Source organism: Electrophorus electricus, chromosome 25 (genome assembly GCF_041902795.1).
Source record: "Electrophorus electricus isolate QZ-2024a chromosome 25, ASM4190279v1, whole genome shotgun sequence".
NCBI lineage: Eukaryota > Metazoa > Chordata > Actinopteri > Gymnotiformes > Gymnotidae > Electrophorus > Electrophorus electricus.
Window position 1 is genome coordinate 9,626,384 of NC_137521.1, and position 23,886 is coordinate 9,650,269.

At 42.8% G+C, this 23,886-nt stretch overlaps 1 protein-coding gene and 1 long non-coding RNA gene across 7 annotated transcripts; one reads left to right on the top strand and one right to left on the bottom strand.

Moving 5' to 3' along the window:
* The first annotated feature begins 480 nt into the window (after nt 1–480).
* mbd1a (methyl-CpG binding domain protein 1a) lies at nt 481–23,598 on the top strand. Of its 5 annotated transcripts, none has more exons than XM_035522069.2 (16): nt 481–560; nt 4,231–4,583; nt 4,920–5,057; nt 5,235–5,349; nt 5,932–6,506; nt 6,822–6,895; nt 7,036–7,076; nt 15,412–15,462; nt 15,563–15,604; nt 16,143–16,205; nt 16,490–16,660; nt 17,306–17,587; nt 17,838–17,921; nt 19,726–19,797; nt 19,905–20,204; nt 20,336–23,598. In XM_035522069.2, exons 2-16 carry the CDS (start codon nt 4,354–4,356, stop codon nt 20,804–20,806), a joined length of 2,709 nt encoding a protein of 902 aa, XP_035377962.2. In that variant the 5' UTR covers nt 481–560; nt 4,231–4,353; the 3' UTR covers nt 20,807–23,598. The 5 variants fall into 5 exon arrangements, with proteins under 5 accessions (XP_035377962.2, XP_035377961.2, XP_035377964.2 ...); XM_035522068.2 differs by having other exon boundaries at nt 485–560; nt 4,228–4,583; XM_035522071.2 differs by having other exon boundaries at nt 485–560; nt 4,228–4,583; nt 16,146–16,205.
* Nucleotides 17,474–19,676, bottom strand: LOC145653736 (uncharacterized). Of its 2 annotated transcripts, none has more exons than XR_014119909.1 (3): nt 18,908–19,676; nt 17,723–17,930; nt 17,474–17,600 (listed from the first exon to the last, which is right to left on the bottom strand). It is a non-coding gene; the product is annotated as an uncharacterized LOC145653736 (long non-coding RNA). The 2 variants fall into 2 exon arrangements; XR_014119910.1 differs by having other exon boundaries at nt 17,723–17,937.
* Nucleotides 23,599–23,886: the final 288 nt, after the last annotated feature.

Here is a 23,886-nt window from a genome sequence, read left to right on the forward strand (position 1 = left end):
AGCATGGTTTGTGACACTTCCCAAAACTAGGTATGGCTAAAGGGTTGTGGAAAAAATTGGTTACAAATTAAAAAAAAACGAAACATGTACCCCAACTGATGTGAATAATGCCGTAAATCATTTATAGCTGATCGTAACTAGATAAGGCAATTACGAAGAAAATAATTGTAAATATTTCACAGTAATATGCCACATTCGTCTTGATAATGCCGATCAAGTACAAAGGTACTGTTATGTACTGATTTAAATACGTTACTTTTCCGAGTATCCGTTGCTGGTAACATGCTTATTTTTATTCGTATAGACTAACTTTTCACCAGAGTAGTTTGAAGCATTGAATTTAGCATTGGCCATTGGCCATAATCCAGCACTCAAAGTTACCAGCTATCAGCTGAGGCAGTTACGTTTCTTATATATTGTAAATTGGCCTAAATGTTGCTATTCAACTTCCTACGACGCTCGTGCTTGCACATGCTCAGTAGAACGCGAAAAGTGTCGCTAAGCGAAGGCGCGACGAGACGCGGAGGAACGGCGAAAACGACGGCACGAGGCATGATCGGGTAAGCGTGCTTTCTCGTCATTTTCAGCGAATCTTTCTCAGCATCAAAACATTTTGTTGCACGGTTTGTTTTTTCAAAAGTGCAAATGCACGTGCATATGCAACGAAAAACAAAAACAAAACTCCAGCGAGGATGATCGCAGGGAACGAAAACGGACGCGTTTTTCCTCGCGAGCGTTTGCTGTCGTTCGCAGACCGCGTCGAACGACTTGACGCTATTTCAGAGGGAAATAGTGGCGAGAGTTACGAGCGGTGGGGGAGGTTCAGCACGGATGGGGGCAGCCCGAACACAAGCGGATCAAAGCCAAGCAGAAGAGGCTTTTGTGCCCAACTTTGCACACTGCCCGTATCGAAGAATCTGAGCTTTTACTCCTAAGAGTCATTTGCTGCACATCTTTGCAAATGCAGTGTGCGCGCGTGGTGATGCCAGACTTTGTTGTTGTTGTTGTTGTTGTTTTATTGTTTTACCAAGAACATTTCCCACCCCGTGTTTTTACTTTTTAGGCCTTTGTTAGCAAATCGGCACAATATTTCAGCGTTGAGCTAGACGGCAGTTCGTAAGAAGCAGTTTTGGTCTGTTTGTTTTTTTCCCGTTATTTTTGTGTCAGCTTCCAGTTTAGTATTACTTTGTTGTGAAGATGCAGTAAAAAGGTAGCTAAGGACCCTGATCGTCTTTTGGCGGACATGCACCAATGCTTAAAGTTTATGACTCTTCAAGTCACCCCTTGCTTAGCAAATCAACTAGTTAGCTAGCGTTAGCTAGGTGCCTGTTCACAAGTCATCGCATTTCTAGGCACAATTATGTTTTCCAAAGCAAACGCTAGAAATGGCAATTAATGTGTGTGACCAGACGTTACCATAATGACATCTGTGAAACTCGCAGCACAATGTGGTGGATCGTGTGTTTTGCTGTCTAGTGTATGGAAGAGATTGCACGTTGCTCAGAGGAGTATTTGTTGCTTTAACGGGCCCGGGTGAGGTCTTGATTTGTACCTCACTCTCGGGGGTATGACATGCAGAACATACATTTATTACCCTACAGTTGTACTAATCATTTGTAATAAAAACAAATAACTCTTAATCTCGTTGGTAAACGCAATACTTAAATTTGCATTATGCGCTAGGCAATTTATTCTTTACCCGTATAACCTTCGCGTTACCAAGTATATAACTGTCAACAATACGTGAATTCAATGAGACATGCAGAATCTCTAGAAAGAGGTAAAACTACTTAAAGAGGTGAACGTGATAGCTACAACTATGGCCTTTGCTCCTCTGAAAAACAGCTTGCAGGCACAGATAGTCTCACAGGCAGACCAAAATAATAATCAGACTTCAACAATGATTACAATATGTAAAAATAAGATTTCAGGAACATTCAAAATAGTGGGAAAAGCTCTGCAAAGGCACTGTCAGGAAGTCGAGGTTTAAGCAGGGATTTGAGAAATAAATTACTTTATTACTTCTAGTTGCCTTTGCAGTTGTCATAGACAGAGAGAGAATGGGGTTTGGTAAACAGTTTCCTTGAGTGGTGATACAGTGGGCAATATGTTTAGAAAAAGATAATTTAAATGCATTTTATGTTAAAGCAGACTGTCACTTATAAATAAAATGTCTTGATGTCTGCTGGGTAAATTGTGATTTTGAGGAGGACTTGTCACACCACATGTAAGGCTGAAATGTATCACATTTCTCTTGAAATGTTTCAGGGGATAATGGCCTTTTTAACTTCACAGTCATCATGTAACTGCCTGCGTGGCTTAACACTCACCAGACAGGAAGTACCTGCCAATGTTGTCACCACTGCAGAAAACAGAAAAGTATCTTTGGTCTGAAGTCAGTGTGTCACTCCATACCATCAGCATTATTGTTCCTTGGATAACTTAATATTTAGTTTCTTGACCATAAACCCATCAGGCACCTAAATTCTATAGCCCATACGTTATCATGCTCAATTTGTGTTAGACATCCTCTAGTCCTCAGTAGTGAGTTTTAAGTACTGTTTTTGGTGGTCCTCTCTTATAGCAGTGCATATGTAAAAACAAACAAACAATGGCAAAACCACTGTGTCTGATAAACATGTACCATCTTAACACCCAAATGTCAGCCACATGCATGTAGGTGTTTGTATCATGTGTTGAGAATTCTTAGTCTTGGTCTGGGATGTACTGGTTCTCTTAAGAACTTCATAAAACATGGTAGCATGGTTTTACTTCTGGTTATTAGCATTTGAGTCTACAATCCTGAAATCCAGAGGTTGATGCATACTGGTCTATTTACAGTCTTAATATCTAGTTCTAGTAGCCCCTTTCTCATATGTTCTAGCCTTGTTGTTTAGTTAGTGAACAGCAGGTCGTGAGTTCTAATCCCACTGTAAGTACAAATGTACTCGCATTGCAAGGAGACTAAAGCAGTTGTGTGCCACATGATTACAGTTTGCAAAAAGGGTTCGTCATTCCACAGTAAACATTTTGTCACCCTAAATATAACTGATATGAATAAAGAATGAATAACATACTTTGCTTGTCACTATTTGGCTTATAGAAATGTTAGACCAATATCCTGTTAGCCTGCATAAGCATATTCTTGATTAAGGTCTGCTGTAGTCTAGCTGGGCTTTTGGCCTTTTTACGCCAGTTGTTCTGCTTAATGTTCACATTTGAACAATTAGAAATGTTGTACTCAAGCACAGATGCAAGCTATGCCGTGATGCTAATTTTGCATGCTACTCCTCATTGGGTGACCATTCATTCGTTTACTGATTAGGCTAGTTTTTACTTTTTAGGCTATGTTTCCCCCCACGTTAATAGGGTATGTGTATATGTAATTTATCTGTTCTGTGGTTCACATGCAGGAATGCACAGTCCTCTATCACTGTTTTTAATTAATCGAATCTTTTTCCCATGTTTGGCTGCCTCGGTGCATTGCCGTAGTTATGGCGCTGCATTGCAGATATCGAGATGGAGCCGTTTCTATTGGTCTCCCCACCCATCTCTGCTCAGCTTGCTGGAATACCGTTACTATGGCAACCACTCGGTTTTATTGCCCCTCCCCCCTCCTGCGTCTAAATAGTCTCCATCACGTTCTACTCGAGCGTGCTGTGCTAGCTGGCCATCGAAATGGACCTCTTGAAAAAAATTTAAGTTTTAAAAACTGCCAATCACTTCCTATCTTAGATTGAACAATAGATTTAAACAATTATATTTGATGGGAAATGTATAAGATTATTTTTGGAAATGTTATGTATTGGTGTTTTGTAGTTATCGTTTCTTTAAATAATTTTAAAAATGGAATACTAACAGCTTAATTTCTCCAATTATTCAAATGATTCTGATGAATTGGCAATTATATTATTGCTAGCTGGTAAAGGTCCTCATGGCTTATTTATTTATATTAGATCAATCCAGGCCTTGTGTGCAATAGTGGATTAATGGTTGTTACACTGATTACTAACCAGCAGAAGTCCTCTGATCTTTGCAACTGCATTAATAATTTAAATGTCCCAACAAATGTCATACCATTTAATGAAACACATTTATATTTTCTCAATGCATTTTATCAAGTTTAATATTTTTTTTAAAAATAATAAAGGAATATATCTTAGTTTGGAAAAGATCGGGTGGCAGTCTACTCAGACCCGCTTCATGGGACTTGTTGATTTTTCTCAGCAGTTTGAAATGAACGGTGCACCAGCGCTTCTCATGGTGTAAAAGCCCCTGCGGCTCAAAGCATGTGAACCCCTCCTGTGTTCCGTGCCCCTCGGATGAATCCAGATCCTCTGGCTTTTGATAGTAATGGGAGATATGGCGGAGGACTCAAAGGGGCGGAGTGTGGGAGAGCAAGACGAGGCTACGCCCGTGCTACAGGGTGACGTGCTCCCAAACACGGCAGACGCCGCTGCTCTGGATGAGCCGCCGCGCAATTGGCTGGAACCATTGGAGGAAGACTATGAGGAGGAGGGCGAGGAAGGTGTGGAGAGTGACCGGAGCAGTGAACGAAGTGGCAGAAGGACTCATGATTCATTGTATGTATTTTGACTTTTTATGTGCATTTATACTTTTCATTGTATACACACACTTCATATACAGGCAGAATGTGTGTCTGGCTTGGGAAATTCGTAAGATGTCAGGGACATTGTAATGGTTCCTTATGTTCTGTAAAAAGAGGCATTGGCAGTAGGAATTGTTGTTTATGTGCCAAGAAGCCATTTCTTCCTTATTTTTAAAGCTAACTCCACTCTTGAACCAGGCCAGACCTTTTCCTCTTCTACTGGACGCAGTTCAGATCCGCACGCCAGCGGGCGCTCTCGCGGGGTGTCCAGCCTCAGCTTGACTGTCCTGTGTTACTTGTGTCTTGACAGGCGGCGGCGAAGGCAGCAGCATGAGGACTGGGAACGGAACTGGTTGGACTGCCCGGATCTGGGTCAAGGCTGGAAGCGGAAGGAGGTCTTTCGGCGCTCCGGCTCCACCATGGGCAAAATAGACACATACTACAAGAGGTAGAACAAACCCTTTCTGGTTCCCGAAGCATCAAGCAGGCCGGTGCTTAGTTGGTGCAGGCACTGCATGCACAGCAAACACCAATTCCCGTAATTAGTTTGAAGTTATTCTGACGTTTCTACTGTAGTGCTCTTGTTCCTTTACCGAAGTATCTCATCTCTCCTGAACTTTTGCAGTCCAAAGGGACACCGTTTCAGGAGTAAGATTGAACTTGCCAAACATGTGATGATCGATCTGACTCACTTTGACTACAGACAAGGAACGTTTGTGGATAGCGTTGTCACAACAAAGGTATAATTTGGGTTTTTTGTTTGTTTTGTTCGTTTGTTTGTTTGTTTTTTACCAGGAATACAATTTGACCAATTTATAAAATAAACATCATTGTATTTTTAAACTGTATGTTATCAAAGTTCTTATATGCTGTCCATGTTTCATTAATAAAATAGAGAGAACTGTCAAATCTGCAATGTGCCCCTTCAGGGCCTGTGGAAGCAGGCAGGCTTCTTCTGCAGTAGTTGACCTGCATACATGTTAAATTTGAAATTCTTGTAAGTATTTCATATTTCTCAGTGAACAATTTGAGCTAAAAATAGGTATTATCCAATAGTTCTTCTTTTGTTGACATTTATGCTGAGTTCTCTAGGTAACTGCGAAATCTTTTTGCAAGCGACTTCTGAGATTTTATTTTCTTCTTCCTCCTCCTCCTCCTCCTCCAGATCTTAATTGAGCCATTAATAGAAACTAGTACAGAAGCTTATGCATACTTCTATGTTTCAGGTTTAGGTCCAGACTAGGCCCAAGTCCAGGGAATATGCTTGTGTGTTTTGCTCTGTGTGTAATGGTTGTGCATTCTTTTGTCCTGTGTTTCTCCAGCGCCGGAGGACTGATGCCCCTGAAGATGGGGCACGTTCCAGCCTCTCGTCCTCCAGAACTGCCACACCAGACCCGGACACGACCCGCACCCCTGACCGGTTAACCCCCACCCCCCCAGCAGCGCCTTGCAACAAGGTGTCGACCCCCCAGAGGCCCCAGCTCACCCCGAACCTACCGGTGGCTGCTGAAGCTTCTCCTCTTCCCCCAAACCAGTCTTTCGGAAGCCCTCCAGAACTCACCCGCGTTTCGCTGGCCAGCCCCCAAAGTGCTGACGCACAGCAAGCCAGCCGCTCGCCCTCTCTACGGCTGGGCAGCTTCTCGCCCCAAGCTCTCAGCCTCGTTACCACTTCTGGAAAAGGGGAGATCACATCGCTGCCTCAGTCCTGGCTCCAGTCATCCTTGACCCCTGTCAGCCCCCTCCGGACACCAGACAGTGAAACACCCATACACCTGTTTGGCCAGAGTGAAGGAAAACACTCCCCAAACTTCCCTCTGCCCCCAAGAACCCAGCTAGCTCTGGACCCTGAAACAACAATCAACAGAGAAATCCAGCACCATGACCTTCCCCCTCTCGAGTGAGTAACACCCAAAGCACACTGACCACAGCAAACAGTGCCATTCTAAGGCTGGCAAAGGAACTAGTGTGAATGGGGAAGAGCATTCTAGAAACCTCCCAATATATAGTATAGACTAAACTGTAAGGTATTCATTTACAAACCTCTGATGCCTTTCATGAACGTCTTTCATTTAACAAGTGTAATAAATGTTCTTGGTTTCATCTTGAAACCACTTCAATAGACCAGTCTGCATTATTTCAGTATTCAATTTAAACTCAGGTTTTGAATGAAATTTCTGTAAAATTTTGGGATTTTTTTTTTTTTTTCTTCCAGTGGTTGTGCAAACTGTGGTTGTGAGTATCCAGGAATGGGAAACGGGCAAGATTTGCTATGTCCCAAGTGCAGACGTATGTTAATGTTACTTACCTTATATTATGCTATTATGCATTGATTTTCTTATTTTTACAGATGGACATTTATAAAGTATTCAGACTTGGATGTAAAGTTTGACTATTCCCCCCCTTTCCCCCACCCCCCTCCCCCCCAGCAGAAAAAAAGAGGCCTTCTCCTCATATTGTGTTCCGGAAGGTGAGTGCTTTGATTTCTGTTTTTACTCCCTTTTCTGTCCACTGTTTCTGTCCTATTTTAGACTCCTTTCAGCTCATTTAAACCCTGTTATGTAAAGCCGAGAGCCCGACTGAGCTGAGGCTGGTGTAGCTGCTTTTCGCTGTGTCGGCACACAGGCCACCCTGCCCTTCTGCTGTCCTTGGTTCTGTGCTGCTCTCTGCTCCACTTTGCCGTACTTTTGCCGTACATACTTACTGCACCCTTAGCCACTCGGGACAGGTGTGACTCCGTTTTTTTTTTTTCATGCACTAGGGCTGTAGAGATTTGTGAGCCGAGGCTGTTATCCAAAGGATTGAGGGTAAACTGAAGTTGCTTGACTGTCCATGTATTGTTTTGATGCAGCACTGCACAACTTGGTACAGATGAAGGAAGTTAACATATTGGCAGTGCACCCGTAGAAATGGTTTATTTTAGCTTTAGGGCACCCATTCAAAAGCCTTCATTCTAGAGTTCTTCTTCTTGAGACATCATTCTAACACACCAATATGATATCTTGTGTGCTGTAGTATGGGAGAGGTTGGAGTGATTGTGATGTGATCACCTTTTTGTCTCTGAGAGGTTTCTGAGTTAAAGTGGTTATTATGGGGTTTCCCCTTGGACTCTTCTCAGTTGATTATTTCTACAGCTGAAAGACTGCACTTAAGGAACTCACTCAGTGAGCTATGTAGCCTAAAGCCACTAGCTATAGTTTAAAATATTGTGGAAATTAGTTCTCTGTATGTTCTCCCACTTCTCAATTTTCAACTTTACTGAGTTAAAACCTTAGGGTAATTCTGGATAACCGTCATTCTTTTCTCATATTACTAAATTGACTCAGTTTGTGCAGATTTCTGCTGAACAACATCTGGAAAAGGTCTTCCCCTTTGTGCAGTTAGACCCCTGAAACTCATCCAGAATCCAGCTGCATGGCTTGTGTTCAGTCTCCTGAAGTTCTCATGTCAGTCCCATGATGTGTTCCTCCACTGGCTGCCTGTATGGCTCACATCAAATTTAGTAGACTGACATTTGCCCACAAAGCCAAAACTGGCAAAGCTCCCGCATACCTAAAAACACTAATCAAACCCTGTTCTCCAACACACTTTACTTGAACCACCTGCCCTCAGGATACAAAGAAGTCATGAATCAAACGTTTTCTCTGGGGAAGAGTGGAATCAACTTCCCCTGGATATCTGGACAGCTGAGATAATGGCTGGGTTCAAATGAAGACTGAAGACTCAACTCTTCACTGACTCACTAATCACATAAAAATGCAAATGTGCACAAACCCCCTCCCCCACCTTTTTAACTGTATTCTTTCCCACTCTAGCCAGGGCTTTAGGCTAATGGTATTCTTGACATTGACCTATTTATGCTCTCATGAGGATGTGTGTTTGATGGAGACTACAAAGTTCTTCTGTAAGTCACTCTGGTTAAGGTCCCCTGCCAAATGGGGCATAGGCTGTGCAGCCTACTTCTTGAACTGCTGCATCTATGCTTAGACATTTAAATGTAAATGTAAAACCCTAACATCATTTAATTTTAGACTATGTTTTATTAGAGTTGTGACTTTAGAGGCATTTATCTGGGTTTGCTTCCTTTGATTTCTGGGCCAGAAAAAAACAAGAATTTAAGCACTGTTTTTAAATTGTACTTAAACAAACAAACTACTGCTTTGAAATTAAGGTTGAAATATTTTGTGTGTGCGCATGCATGTCTGCATCTTATCTAAATTCATGATGTCTGGTTGGTTCACCACTACTTGCAATCTACCTGGATCTGGGGGCCTCACAGGATCTTGGTCTTGCTGTTCTTCACCAGTCTCTGCCTTTTGGTTGTGTCTCTCAGTGTGTGTTCCCTGCCAGCAACTTGCATCCGGTTACTGTGCACTGGATTGTCTCTGAGGTTCCTTCGCTAAGGTTGCATCTTGGGTTTGGTGTGATGTACACCTTCTTTGGTTGACTTGGTGCTAGATGTTGTGCTCTGATTAGTACCTCTGTGCTGTCCTTCAGTGCTGCATTTTCCAGCAATTGGTAGGATTGTCCCATGTCAGCCATCTCTGTCTGTGGTACATACATTCTATGGAGCGGCTCATCTTGCCATGTCACCTCCTATGCTTTCATGGTAACCATGTCTCCCATCTGTCTGAGGCGCTCCATCAGCTCACCCTTGGGAGACCATTGCTTGGGTATATTCATCTATATTTTGTGTCTCATTCTGGACATTGGATTTTAGACTTTGTGAGCCCCTTCTCCCTGGCATACATGGATCTTGGATGGAGTGCGCCATTCATTGTGTGGAGTTTTCTGGTCTTGATGTCAGCAGCTTCCAACTCTACTCTTAGTTACCTTATGTTGCTTGCTGGGTTTCAAATGTCTGGCAGGGCATTCATGTTTGACTTATCATATTATTCCCATTCAACTAGCTACTGAGGACCAGCTTTAACCTATGGATGTACTTGGATGCTGCTGTCCTCATTTTTAAAGCAAGATTCCAGTGTGACTGGAGAATATCCAGGTGCTTGTAGATGTTTTCCAGGTCTGTTTACAGCCTTGTTGTAGTTCAATTCCCTCTATCAGAAAATAGAAAACCAAAAGACCCAAGGTGGAGTTAGTACCACCACTCCCAAGGTTATTGAGCCGGTGCTTTATCAGCCTGCCACAAAAGTACTCGATGAAAAGAACTGTGAAGGGGGAAATGGGTAGACCTGCTCAAAACGGTAGAGCAAAAGGAAAACTAAAGTAGAAGAAAAAATTGGCTTTCCCAACTAAAAGGGAGAGCAGAATAAGGAAAGGGATGAAGCAAAAGGAGAGAGCCAGGGGGGCCCTAGAGAGGGCTTGAAGGAACTCAAGGGGCGTTAAGATGAAATTCAAGACTTATAGGAGAAACTTGAGGGGTGAGATCATGGAAAAATGACCCAAGAGGAAGCTCTTGAGGTCCTTACAAAAATTACCAGCCTTGTCTTTTCCCTTATCCATGGGTGGGCTTCTACACTGGCATTCCTGAATACCCTTTGCATTCTGACCATTATGCCTCGAATGCAGTAGCTGTTGTATTTGGGTAGAGATGTTTTCCCTTTATTTCTTCCACTGAAGAAGTTCCAGTTATGATGCAACATGTCATTTTGATGGTGTTTGAGTTTGATAAGTAGGGCCTTCTTTGTGTAGGACATACGTGTGTGCAAGGTGTGTGCAAGGTCTGCACCATATGAAGAATGTGAAATAACATTGTTCAACACTACGATTATATGACTTGCAACACATTTACATTTATGGCATATAGCTGATGCTTTTATCCAAAGCAACTTACAGTTATGACTGAGTACAACTTGAGTAATTGAGGGTTAAGGGCCTTGCTCAGGGGCCCAACAGTGGAAACTTGGCAGTGCTGGGGTTTTTACCAGCAACCTTCTGATTCCAAGTCAAGTACCTTAACTACTGCGCTATAAACAAAATGTGTATGTCTTTTTGCTTTAACAGGTACGCTGCTAATATACTCACTGAACAAACTGAATAAAGAAATTTAAAAAATCTATTTCAAATTTGTCTTGAAATTAAATAAAAATGGTGTGGAAGACAACTTGGCAGTTTGAGGGTAGCTACCGTAAAAAGTTCTTATTCATCACATCTTTTGCAGTGTTGATTATGCTTGTTCATATTACGATGACGACGAAAATAAAATTTATCGGTCAGGACTTGTGCGTACCTGGATTGGTAGCACTCAAAGGCTGTCTTAAAAACATAATTGAGACTAATATCTGGTTAACACCAACAGCACTGTCTTGATAAATTATGGTAGAATCCAATGCTAACTAGCAAGCTAATATAGGCAGTGACCGATGAGCTCTTACAAATGTATTTAAAAGTAATATTGGACAACGAAAACACTCAACTATACACAGCAGCAAATTATGAGCCAAATTAATTTATGAGCCAAGTGTTTATAGGTTTAGAATTTAACTATCAAGAAGTTTGTAGTGGGCAACGCAGCATATCGTTGTAAAATGCTAACACCATCACATCCACACAATGCATTAGAAGTGACAATAAGCTTCTTGCAAAAAAAAAAAAACATACACACAGCTGTGGAAAAAAAAGAAGAGACCACTCCCAATTTTTTCCTGAAGCAGCATCTCCACATGTACAGCAGCCACTCCATTCAAGTGTTTGTTGAATTCCTTCACAGATACACCTCATTCTGCTTAATGAGATGCTGAATAGGTGATCACCTTAACAAAATCCTATTCTAACAAGCAACAGAATAAAAACTACTGCTGCTATCATCACTCTTGTTATAGAACCAACTGGATGGGAAAAGCCGCGCTAGGACTACCCAAAAAGTAAGTGTAGTCAAAATACAGCTACAGACCATGCCAAAAGAGTTGAAAAGAAAAGGTTCAATTGTAGCTTTACTGGCAGAGGAATATAGTGAACGTCAGGTTTCTTCCATTTTGAAAATGACAAAAACTGCAGTTCATAACAAGGTAAAGCAGAAAACACCTGGGACAACAACAGCTACAGTCTGGCAGAGGTCGAAAAACAACTCTCTGCTGACCGCGATGATCGCCACCTCATTCGAATGTCACTTAACAACCGTAAGATGATGTCAATTGACCTACCAAAAGAATGGCATGCAGCAGCTGGGGTGAGTTGCACAGTGAGGACGGTTTGAAACAGGCTTCTGGAGGCAGAGCTGAAGTCGTGCAAAGCTAGAAAAAAAAGCCCTTCATTAATGAGAAGCAAAGAAGAGCCAGACTGAAGTTTGGGAAAGACCATAAGGATTGGACCGCAGAGGACTTAAGTAAGGTCATCTTCTCTAATGAGTGCAATTTTCAGATTTGTCCAACAGCTGGCTGGGTAATGGTTTGATGGAGACCTGAAGAGGCCTACAAGCCAGAGTTTCTCACACCCACTGTGAAATTTGGTGCAGGATCAGAGATGATCTGTGGGTGTTTCAGCAAGGCCGGACTTGGGCAGATTTGTCTTTGTGAAGGACACATGAATGAGCCACTTACAAAACTGTGCTGAAAGAAAACTTGCTTCCTTCTGCTCTGACAATGTTCCCCAACTCTGATGATTGTTTTATTCAACAGGACAATGCTCCATGTCACACAGCCAGGTCAATCAAACTGTGTATGAAGGACCACAAGATCAAGACCCCATCATGGCCAGCCCAATCACCAGACCTGAACCCCATTGAAAACCTTTGGAATGTGATCAAGAGGAAGATGGATGGTCACAAGCCATCAAACAAAGCCGAGCTCCTGGAATTTCTGTGCCAGGAGTGGCGTAAAGTTACTCAACAGCAATGTGAAAGACTGGTGGAAAGCATGCCAAGACGCATGAAAGCTGTGATTAAAAACCAGGGTTATTCCACCAAATACTCATCTCTTGACTTTGATTTTTTGACTCATCCTAAGTTTAAATATTAGTACTGTGTTGTTTATAAATGAATATGAGCTTGTTTTCTTTGCATTATTTGTCTGAAATTTCTGTAACTTTTTGTCATTTTAACCATTAGTCATTTTCATAAAAAACATGCTCTAAAATACAATATTTTTAATCTGGAATTTGGAAGAAATGTTTCCAGTAGTTTATAGAATAAAACAAAACTGCTCAGCCTGGTCAAACACTTGCCCATCGATTGTAAAACTAGAGAAACTGATCATTTTGTAGTGGTCTCTTATTTTTTTTCTGGACCTGTATACAATGTTGTTTTTTTGTTGTTTTGTTTTGTTTTTGTTTTTTTTTTACCAAGGGAGCGCCATGTATTAGAGGCAACCATAAATCTTAGAGGCAACCATAAATCTTAGAGGCAACCATAAATCTTAGAGGCAACCATAAATCTTAGAGGCATGCTTTGTGTTCAGAGGCAGGAATGGACAGTGGATCCAAAGAGTAAAAAATAAGCATTTTGGTGTTCACCTACTTAACCGCTAGAAGTGGAGTTTCTTGAATCTTGACTCATTGTACCTTTTTAAAGCAGTCTGCTTCAGGTGGGCCATGAGTTACACATTCTTCACATTTTCCAGTTTTTGATGATTCATCAGATTGGGGGGACATGGACAGTCCATGCATGAAACAAATATCATCTTTATAATAGACCAACAGAGGGATTTTGTATTAACAAGAAGTTTATTCTTACATTGCCCTTTTTTACTCTGTCAGAATAATAATGGAGAATACAGTTCCTATAGGGCCAGGTAAAAACCGGAGACTTGTGGGCATACATTCCTGACTTGCCCACCTTAGGTGTAACGGATTTCTCTCCTGGAGAGAGTAGATAAAACAAACAAGCTGTTGTTATTATTTCTGAGAAGAACGTAAAAGACATGTTTTCGGTCGGCTTTCCATGGATGGGCTTGGCTGATCATGGAGTTGTAGGTCCTAGTCACCAGGGATTTCATGGTGTTTAGTAGTGAACTTAAAGGTTGATGCTCCTCAGTATTGCCAAGTCTGCCGAACCACCACATTTTTGTCATTCTTACTGATGTTTTTGCGTTCTCCTTGTCACACAGGAATGACGCAGGACATTTTGCAAATTGATCAATAATTACCAAAATTAATTTGAATGGCCAGCGCATTGGCAAGTGTGTGAAATCCATTTGCAAAGACTGAAAAGTCTCAGGATGTGGGTCTGTGTCATGTTTAGCTGTTTTTACTGCCATATTATTTTGTGTGCAAATTAAACACATCTAGGACCAGATTCGATGTTTCTCGTATGTGTATAATGCAAAAACACCTTTCAGTGTTCTCTATATACCCCCACTTTTTGCACCATGAGACAGACCGTGAAAATGATGCGTGAGATTTAGGCAGAGCAAGTCAGCCTTGTGGACATCTGATCAACGTGTCTGTGCCTTTATTACAGTGCTGTGATTCAAAAAATGTCTTATCCTTGCCTCACGGAGACAATTGCATTTTGGAGCATGAGCCATCATCAAAGACATATGATCCATGCTCCGAGCGGATACTAAATCATGCCTAGGGTTTAATGGGCAAGTTACTAGTGGATGGCAGAATGTTTTCATAGCTGTCCTGTGTTGTGTGGCTGATGTATTTAACATTGTGGTGACCTAATGACTAGTATGCCGTGTGAAATGATGCAAAAGCACTGTTTTCTCAGTGTTCTGTACCAAAACAGCAGCATCAGTCGCTGCGTATAAACACACAGGAAGGCCTTGTGCCGCATTATCTAAAGTTTTCGATAGGAGCGCCACAGGTCTGTAACCTCCACCTTGCTCCTCCGCCAAAACCGCCACCACGGCCCTGTCATGCCCGCATGCGTAGACGTGAACGGGCAGGCTGTAATTGGGCAAGCCTAATGCAGGAGCAGAACAGAAAGGAGATTTCAGGGCAGAGAAAGCTGACATCAGCTCGGATGTCACTTCAGTCTGCTCAGGAGGTCATTTCTGCATACTGAGCATTAGAATTCTCTACAATGCAACTCCCTTTTCTTTAAACAGTCTATCCTTGAAACAGTAGTGCTATAACTTTATTCGATCTCATGCCATGCTGTCCTATGTTGTTTACCTTTTAGATAGGTGCAAGGCTATATCAAATGGTCTGGCGTTGGTGATAGATGGCCATCTCATTCTAGACACCGCATATCATATCATGTCTGAACATCATGTTTGAACATGTTGCACCTGTTATGTTATTAACACATTTCTGCTTATTGATCTGCTTTGCCATCTATATATTTTCATGTATCTCTGAATAAAGTGTGCGTGCTTCTCGGCATCTCTGACTCTGTGTGCCTCATTCTGAGAAACATGCCCCAGGGCCCCGAGAAAGAGCGGACAGACGGTGGGACCAGAGGGACAGAGTTAAGGAAAATAGGAAAACTGATCCTTAAACAGAGCATAGGGACTTATGAGCAGGTAGACACCCAAAGAGCTTTTTTTTGATGAGGGACATTTAAAAATTGTAATAATATCCGCACAGTCGCTATGCATGCACTTCTGTGAGGACGGAAACCCAGGTATTTCACATTAGTTTGGCAGTATTGCAGCTTGTCCAGTAAGGGCTTGCATGAGGCTAGGCGAGGCAGCAGGGTCAGTGAGCCCCGCTCACTGGTGTCATGGTCAAGAGCCAAGAGGAGCAGGCATCTGCATAGAGGGTTAGGTTAGCAAGGGAATCGCAAACGGTGATTGCAAAGTGTGTAAACGCAAAAATGGGCTGTGTGTGTGTATAGGGATGGCGTACCTGGATGGTACAGGAGGGCGTTTGGTTGTGTGTAAGGAAAAGAAGTGGTATGGGGAAGGGGAAACTAGTGACTATGATTTGATTAAAAAAAAAATATGTGTATGTCTTTTTAGGTGGGGCAAGATAAATGGGTTCTTGGGAAAACAAGAATGGAGGACCCCCTGGTAATGTATTTTCTGAAATGTCATTCTGACTCTTTTTTTTTTTTTTTTTTTTTTAAAGACACATTGATAAACAAATGGTTGACAGAACTCTGTTTTTCAGAAAAAGAAGATATCTCCCCTAGGGAAAAAACACCATTCTTCCGTGAGTATAAAAGAAAAGAATTAATTTAGTTACAGACTCATGTACTTGTAGTATAAGTAAATGCTAAAACAAATTATTATGAAATATTATTAAAATATATGCTCAATACTGTCTTTTATGTCATCATCATCATCACTATACATTTGTGTGTCATAGCCAGAAACTGTGTGTTTATTATCCCAAAGAAACCTTTATGAAAGGATATAGGATGGAAAGACTGCTCATTATTGTGCCTGTTTTATTGTTATGCATGTCCTCTAGAAGTCTCTCAGAATGATGTCCAAGCAGTTCACATTTAAGGCATTTAAGAAAGTGAGACTGGGATGTGAAATACTGCTCTAGGCCCACTTAAACACTTTAAGTATAGTTGACATGAAATAGGTGGCTTCCTAAGCCAAGTTAATTGGCATGTCAGTGTGAGCGGACCACAAACAATCTACAGCAGCGGTCATGATGTCATATTGGCAGTATTTTAATGTGTGATGTGTGCAATTCAAATTAAGGTAATAAACATTATGTTTGCTCTGTTTTGGTAAAGCAGGCAGTGCCGCAGGACAGCGACCACGATGACTATGCGCCAGACGCCGGCGATGATGACGAGGTGAATCAAATATTGCAGTAGACTTTCACCAGATCTCTTGTCTTTTTCTATTGGTTTTCATGGCTGTGTCAATTACCAGTATGTTTGGTTTTGATAACAGGAAATGATTCCTGGCTTTTAATCTTTGGCCCATACCATGAAAATGTCAAAATTTTGCAAAGTGTATTACAACACTGTTTACTATTATAATTTACTATTTAAAAAAAAGACCCACACCACACACCGTGGAGAAACGTTCCCCCCCCCCCCTCACACCTTTTCTCTTTCTACCTCCCTGCGGCTAGTCGGGACCAAAGAGGCGAAACAGGCGGATGTGTGGTCAGTGCAAGGCCTGTCTGCAGGATAACGACTGTGGCGAGTGCGACTTCTGCATGGACAAGCCCAAATTTGGCGGCCGCAACAAGAAGCGTCAGAAGTGTCGTATGCGCCAATGCCAGTTCCAGTCTCGGCATCAGGTACACCTCGTCTCGTGCCCGGCTGCGCAAGTTCGAGCACGTCTCCAGAATGCAACCTGGTCCTCATCTTCTGGCTTAAGGAATCATTGGGTGAAATTATTTCAGATCCTTGTCAGGATTCAAACTCCTGATGGCTGGACTTGTAGAGACTTGACGTGTATGAAGTAATCTGAGAATTGTCACTGCCTTCAAGTGTGATAAAGTTGTGTTCATAAAATGCTAGTGATATCTCAGTATAGCAAGCCACGACTTAAGGGTCCCATGAGAGGTTGTGTGGAATAAATGGGGAAGACAGGGGTTATCTGTTCGTTATTTGGTTCGTTATACAGACCAGGACAAAAAGAGCTTAGACAAAGGAAAAATACTGATAATTCAGTTAAAGGAAGGATAAAATGCACTGACTCAAATATTCAGTGTGTAATTCAGGCATATAAAAATGTAATTAATAAGAGACTAAAATGTATAATAAGGCACTAAATGCATTTTATTGAGTCATGAGGAGAAATTCAACTGCAGTGCTCAGCATATATTTTACACAGAGTGCATATGTAATAAACTGACCCCCATACACACTGACATCCACACAGTGCAAAAGAGTGCTTGTTTGAGTCCTCACCTAGGGTATCCTTCTCCCTCACGCGTTAGAACAGACACGGCCGGCAGGTTACACTCGCGGACACGGTTAAGGACTCACCTCGGATATTCCGGAAACGTGGGAGGCCCCCTGGAAAGCGTGCAATCAAGTGGCGTTCATGGGACGGTGACTTCACGGACGATGAAGATGACGATGAGGATGAAGACATGCACCAGAGGACAGGTGAACCGCAGAGTTCAGTCAGGAAGTGGAGGTACAGCTTCGGCCACGAGGACAATGAAGAGATGGTGGAGCCTGAGATTGAGGATGAAGGACCAGGTGACCTAGAGCAGGTGATGAGCCCTTCTGTTTGTGAAATGAAATGTCAAAAGAGGAGTGATATTAAAAAAAGGGAATTAGGAGTGCATTTTTGTCCTTGTGATTTGTATTTGATTATTGGATTTCCAAAAAGATTCTCTCGTTCTCACCCTCTCGCTCTTCTTCACCCTCTCGTTCTTTTTCTCTCTCTCTCTTTCTGTATGCAAGTTTAGATGGTTTAGGCTGTTGTAGGTTATGCTGACTACCCCATTCCTCTTCCCACAGGCCTTTATGGTGTGTGAGGATGGGAGCAAGGGATTTTTTGAGTCAGAGGGACTCTACTCTAACAGCTACTCTCTCAGTGCTCAGGTTGGACTCCTGCAAGCTCCATACAAAAAAAAACAAAAAAAAACAAACCACTATGTACGATATCACTTAAATGTCAAAAGATTCAAAATTGTATCATCTCACAATAATTGCATTACTTCTAAGTTGACTTTTAAGGCATTTTCTCTTATGAACAGTCAAATACTTTAATAAGACTATATTCAAAATACAGGCACCAAAAACACAGGCAACAAAATGATCAACTCATCATGGGTGAACACACCTATGATCATTGACGCACAAAATTTAGTTCACCTGTAATTAACAATTAGCCTAATTCCATGGACGTTGGACTGACTTTTTTGCATTGAATTACAATTATAACCTGTGGATGGCGTTAGTGCAGGAAATGGGCGGGGCTGCAGTGTCTTACACGCTGCAGTAACTGTACATTTTAAAAATGTACATTTTTTAAAACAAATTGCGTGTAGAACTGGTTTAAACAGGGCTGTAGGAATCTGTGGAAAACATTGTTAAATGACACTTTCCCTCCACCCGGAAGCCCAGTCAAGCAGCAATGCCGAGCGAAAGTGAGGAAAACACTTTTTTTTGTTTCCACCAAAACTCCAAAAATGAATGGTATTAATATTGTGAGTATAGTGAGTGGCCTCGACGGAGTGGTTTTAAAAAGTAAACGACGACTTCACGCACTTTATATTAACTTACAGCAGAACTTCAGTCTGTTCCATGATCGCGCATTTATGGTCATCTACGGAGAGAAGCCTTCTCGAAACAGTATTTGTAAGAACCAAAACTCGTCATTTGAAGTTTAAGAAATAAGGTATACAACACTGTGGTAGTTTTCATTACTACTTTCGCTAAAATACAAATAGCGGCGAACGTGCTCCTTCCAAAGATTCGACACCTTTGCGTAAGCTAAGCGCATCCTGGAACCATGCAACATATTATCACGTTGAACAAAATTTAAATAAACACGTCAAATTTCATATATCCCCCATTCAACACACCTTTCCGCGCATCTGATGGGCTGTGTCCGAGGGGAAAGAAAACTTTGTTTGCTGTTCGCTGCTAAAGAGCACTAAAGAATCCGGATGAAGCTCTGGAGCGCGTTCTCTGGTCACATGAGACCGAGCTAAATTGGTTCGTCTCCGGTGGGGTCTGGCATGCTCGGCGCGGATTTGGCACGGACTTCCTCAATGAATGCGTAGTCCCCAAAGTGAAGCGCAGAGATCGGAGTGTGATTATGGGACCGCGCGAGTGCGAAACGTGTTGAGATGACCGAGCATGTTGCTCAGCTGGAGTCCAATAGGAACATTTTGGGGCTGTTTTAAACAGATAGGTAGACTAATACAAGCTGTCCAGCAAAGAGCTTGGACTCTGAAGAATGGAAGAGCATCTCTCCAGAAATGTGTGCAACACTGCTGTCCTCCATGCTGAGAAGGACCGAGCCTGTCATCAAAAATAAGGGTGGACATGCAAAGTGTTGGAAAAATAAAAGGTTTGAGTCTCATTAATGAAAGGTGGACTGACTGTTTTTTGCATTGAATTACTTTTTTTTTTTCCCCTATATTTTTAATATTTCAATTCCCAACTGTTTTTGATAGGAACAAATACTCTGCCCTTCAACTTGTAATGCAGTTACTATAAGGTGATAGAATTTAACAATAACAACTCATTCATTTAACACAAGTGATAGGTATGTACAATTTACAGCTGTGCTATGTTTGTTTGCAGTGCTGATTGAAGCTGGAGAACCGTAAAGTGTTTATTCTGTAAGCTGTGATATTTGTCTGTAAACTGTGTTGCTATGTGTTATCTGATGTAGAATGGTGCTGTGACTGTGTTGGAGACCATCGGAGACCAGAACGGCATGGTGCTCTCTCAGCCAAGACCCCAGGTCAGTTCCTTCACCTCACATCACAGCACCAACCGTTTGTCAGCCACTCTGCAGTTTTTGAATGACACAGGCTTTAAACTTCAAACGTGTGTGTCTGTGTGATACAGGAACTGTTTTACACTATGGCGGGCCTGTCTGAGGGTTCTCAGGTGCTGGGCACTATAAGGCTAACCAGCAGCGGCTCACTGCAGCTCAGTGACGTGCCAGGTAGGGCGGGCCCCCGGCCGACCTCTGACGTCCTGAGCGCCAGCGGCCCCCTGCAGCTCAGCGAGGTGCTGAGCAGGAGCGGGCTGGAGCTGATCAGCATGGAGACGTCTGTACCACAGCTTCTCCCGGCCCGGGAGCAGGATCCAGGGCCGGCCCCGGAGCCCCGGCCTGACCCAGAGCCTCCGGAAACCATGCCTGTGGTGAGCTCCTTCTCTCTGAACCTGCTTGTGTCGGGTCTGATGTGAATGTTGTGAAAAGGGAGATTAAATGGCTGTTTCAGTTTTATTTTTGTACGTCCTAACTGCCCTTTTGGCTGTCGTCCTTCCTACAGATTGCGCAGACTTATAGCCTGGCGGACAGTGCAGAGAGCGAGTCTGCGCAGGACCAGGGTCTGCTGGACCTGCTCCGTGCCCTGCGCTCCACTGTGCTGCCTGCCCACTGGGTGGGCGTGATGGCCAAGGGCCCCCTCCTGCAGCTCTTCCAGTGCTCCAAAATCTCACCCATGGCCGACACGGTGCTCCAGATCGAGGCGGGCTTCTTCTACCAGATCAGCGTACAGAGCCAGCCGCTGCTTCCCACGCACGTCGTCTACGAGGGCCACCCGCCGCGCCTCACCACTGTTGAGCAGGTGGTAGCGCTGCTGCTCGACTTGGAAAGGATGGCCGTGTGTCAGGGCTGCCAGAGCTTCGAGTCGTGCCCGGCACGTGGGCCCGTGCTCTGCACACGCGCTGCCCTCTGTGCACTGCTCATCCCGCAGGACGACGAACACTGTGCGAAATGCCAGCCACCCACAGAGGACTGAGCCCATCCAGCGCAGCTGTTGCTGGCAGCCCCGTGCTGGCCGGCTACGGGTTGCATCCGAGTACAGGTTAGATCAGGATATAGGCAGATCCAACCTGCCAGCAGCGTACTTTAATAGTAGACCACTGCTTAATAGCTCACAATGAGAACATGTGAGCCAGCGCAGAGCCAAACGTCACAGACTCACAACACAGTGGCTGGCGGTTAAGTGTAAACTGAGCCAAAACTCCAGGTCGCAAAGATTTTATGAAGTTTTGTCCCCTTCTGAAACTTATCTCTCCTACCAGTAAGAGCTCCAGGGGGATAAATGTTCATTTCTCAATAGTCGAGCTCATAAGCCTTGAGTCCAGCGGCTTCCCCAGGAGCTTCCTGAGCAGTCATCAGATTTAGGGGTTTTTTTTAACTTATTTTCTTTTAACAGTGGGAGAAAAGGAGTGCATCCCCTCTTCAGTACAGTGAACTGTGTAGTGGTGCTGTCCAGATTTGGTTTGATGTACCTGTCTCTTCAGAAAAGCCTGGACCTGCTCCTGTGTCTCTGATGGTGCGTTCCCCTGTGTACGGAACTCTGCAGCAACACGCACCTTCGCCGGGCCCACGGATCTCCAGCAAGGACTGATCCCCCAGCCTTGTCGTACATTTCTCGTCTACGCCCCAACGGCTGCCTCTTCTTTTGTTCTTTCTCGTGTGCTCTCGGATGTGCAGAGAGAGCACTGGGATAGAACCCAACTACCTCTTGGCAGCTCTGTTGGACCCTCCTTCCCTTTCAACCGTTGATGACATCTGTCGTCATTCCTACTCTCCCGATCTCTTTGCTGCACATAAGCTTGTTTTTACAAGGGGCTTTTTAAAAATAGCAGGTCGTGTGTCTTGGATCGGTGCATTGATCTTATCAATTTAATGATCTACATTTTCCAGATTTGCTGTGGGATATTTGGAATACTGCTTTTCCATTCATGTGAGCTTTATTAGTAAAGGTATTTGAAAGCAAATTGCTATAATACAGAATCCAGGTTTGTATTACATTGCTCTCACCATTGCGAATAGGTTCCCATTACCATTACATTCTTTCCAGCCAGTATACATGAAACAAATGGCCTACTGTTATCTGTAGGAATTGACTAAGCATGCATACCTTACCATCTGTTCTCTTTTTAATGTTATGCTACCATAACCTCTTTGGTTTTGTCAGTGCTAGTTAGAACAGTCCAGCACAGCCTCTGTCCAGCAGGGAGTGCTATTAGTCTGAGCCTTACATGTTCAAAAAGCCCTGCTGAAGGTTGAAAATTGTCAAACTAGATTTATCAGTGCTTGGTGATGATTTTACACACAACTACACAGTTTTCAGGGACTACTGTGCTGCTCACTAGGGCATATTTTTCCCTCGGAAGACTGAGGTTCTATATGGTATCTTTAAAATCATTTACTTTGGCTCATATTGCAATGTAATGTAAATGTTTAGCTTCTTAATTCATAACACAAGGGCAATCACCTGTAGCTTACTGTTACTACTACAACTATCAAAAAAAGGCAGCTGGTTGGTGCAAAAATCTGGAAAGGATTTTTGCTTTATTAACCAGAACTATACAACTACAGTGTTTCACTAACAAGCACCTGATTTACTGTTATTCTAACTCAATTTGCTGTTACTCTAACTGTGTAGTTCAGGGATGGGGAGCCGCTGTGCAGGAGAGTCACACTACTGTGCAATTATGTCTAATCCCTGCTACTGCACACGTGCAGTTTGAATGTGCTTTTATGGTTTAATCCAGGTCATTGCATTATCTAGAAATGGAGTTCTCAGCCCCCAGCTGTCTGTTCTGTCCTCCACCTAATACACATGAAGTATACTGAGGCCAGCAAAGCTCTTGTCTTGCCAAGGTGTGTTGGTGTGTGTTGGCGTGTTGTAAGGTGGACCAGAGGAAATATTAGGCCTGTTTTGTGGGGGTTCCTGAAAATCTGATTCTGAACATGCGATCTCAGAGTAAGGCGCAGTAACTGGACAGTCACCCCGACTTGTAGATTTCATGCTTTATCAATACACAACCAAATTCAAATGATAAACTTGTGGCTAAGTCATTCGTGAATACAGTTAAATCAATGAGAGCAGGGGAAGCACAGCTGTGCCAGTGTGCTGTGAGAGGTGACTGTCTAAGGGCTAAGGTCTAATGTCAGGGTCCAGCATGGCAGTCAGAGGCCTCCCCTGATGAAATCTGCATAGTTTATAAATATTCCTGTCACATGACACAAGTCACAGCTGAAGCATCTTGCTTTCGGAAGGTCTGAAATGGCTTTCATTCATTCATGCTACAAGACTGTAGGTGTAAGTGTCTCACTGCTGCTGTTGAAGGCTTGTCTGAGGGATATGTTGGGTATGCCGGGCCTTAGATGGCCTTGGTTGGTCCTGGTGATGCCCATCTTTTAAACTGCTGCCCTGGTTTTATGGGCTTCAGTTGGGCATTTATGAATGGGGTGGGGTGGCTGTTGTCTGGGTTGAGTGTGTTGTCCATTTTTATTTAGATAATAAATAATAACTTGTTTCAAAACAAGTACGAATAAGATGTGTATCACAAAACGTGAAATTAATTTCTGAAATTATATATTCAGAAATTAATTTAAAAGTATGTAGAAAGGTGTTGAGGCATAAATGTTGTCATTTGGAAACACCTCTTTGTGAATGTCCCGTGGCTTGGTGTGTGTTACTTGTCACTCTACTGCCGCTGCCAAAGTTTTAGGAACATGGTATAAATTAATTTCTATGAAGGGTTGCAAAATGCATTAAATCATTTTGTTTAAGTTTCCGTTTTTTGTGACTCGTTTGTGGCAGGCTTACTTAATTCTCGAGTTTCTAAAACATTACAGTATCCCAAAGCTTTCCAGTCCCAATGTAGTCCACTGGAAGGCGGTTTCTCTTTGCAACATGTGCTGTACATTATAGCCGTGGTATTAGCGGTCACGAGAGGCTGTGACTTGTGCATCTTGTGAGTGGTAAGCAGCCTAAACTGAACCTCATGAATATAGAAACATGTTTGTTTAATTGTAGCTATAATTTGTTCCTTTAAAATATTATTTAAGGGCATTAAT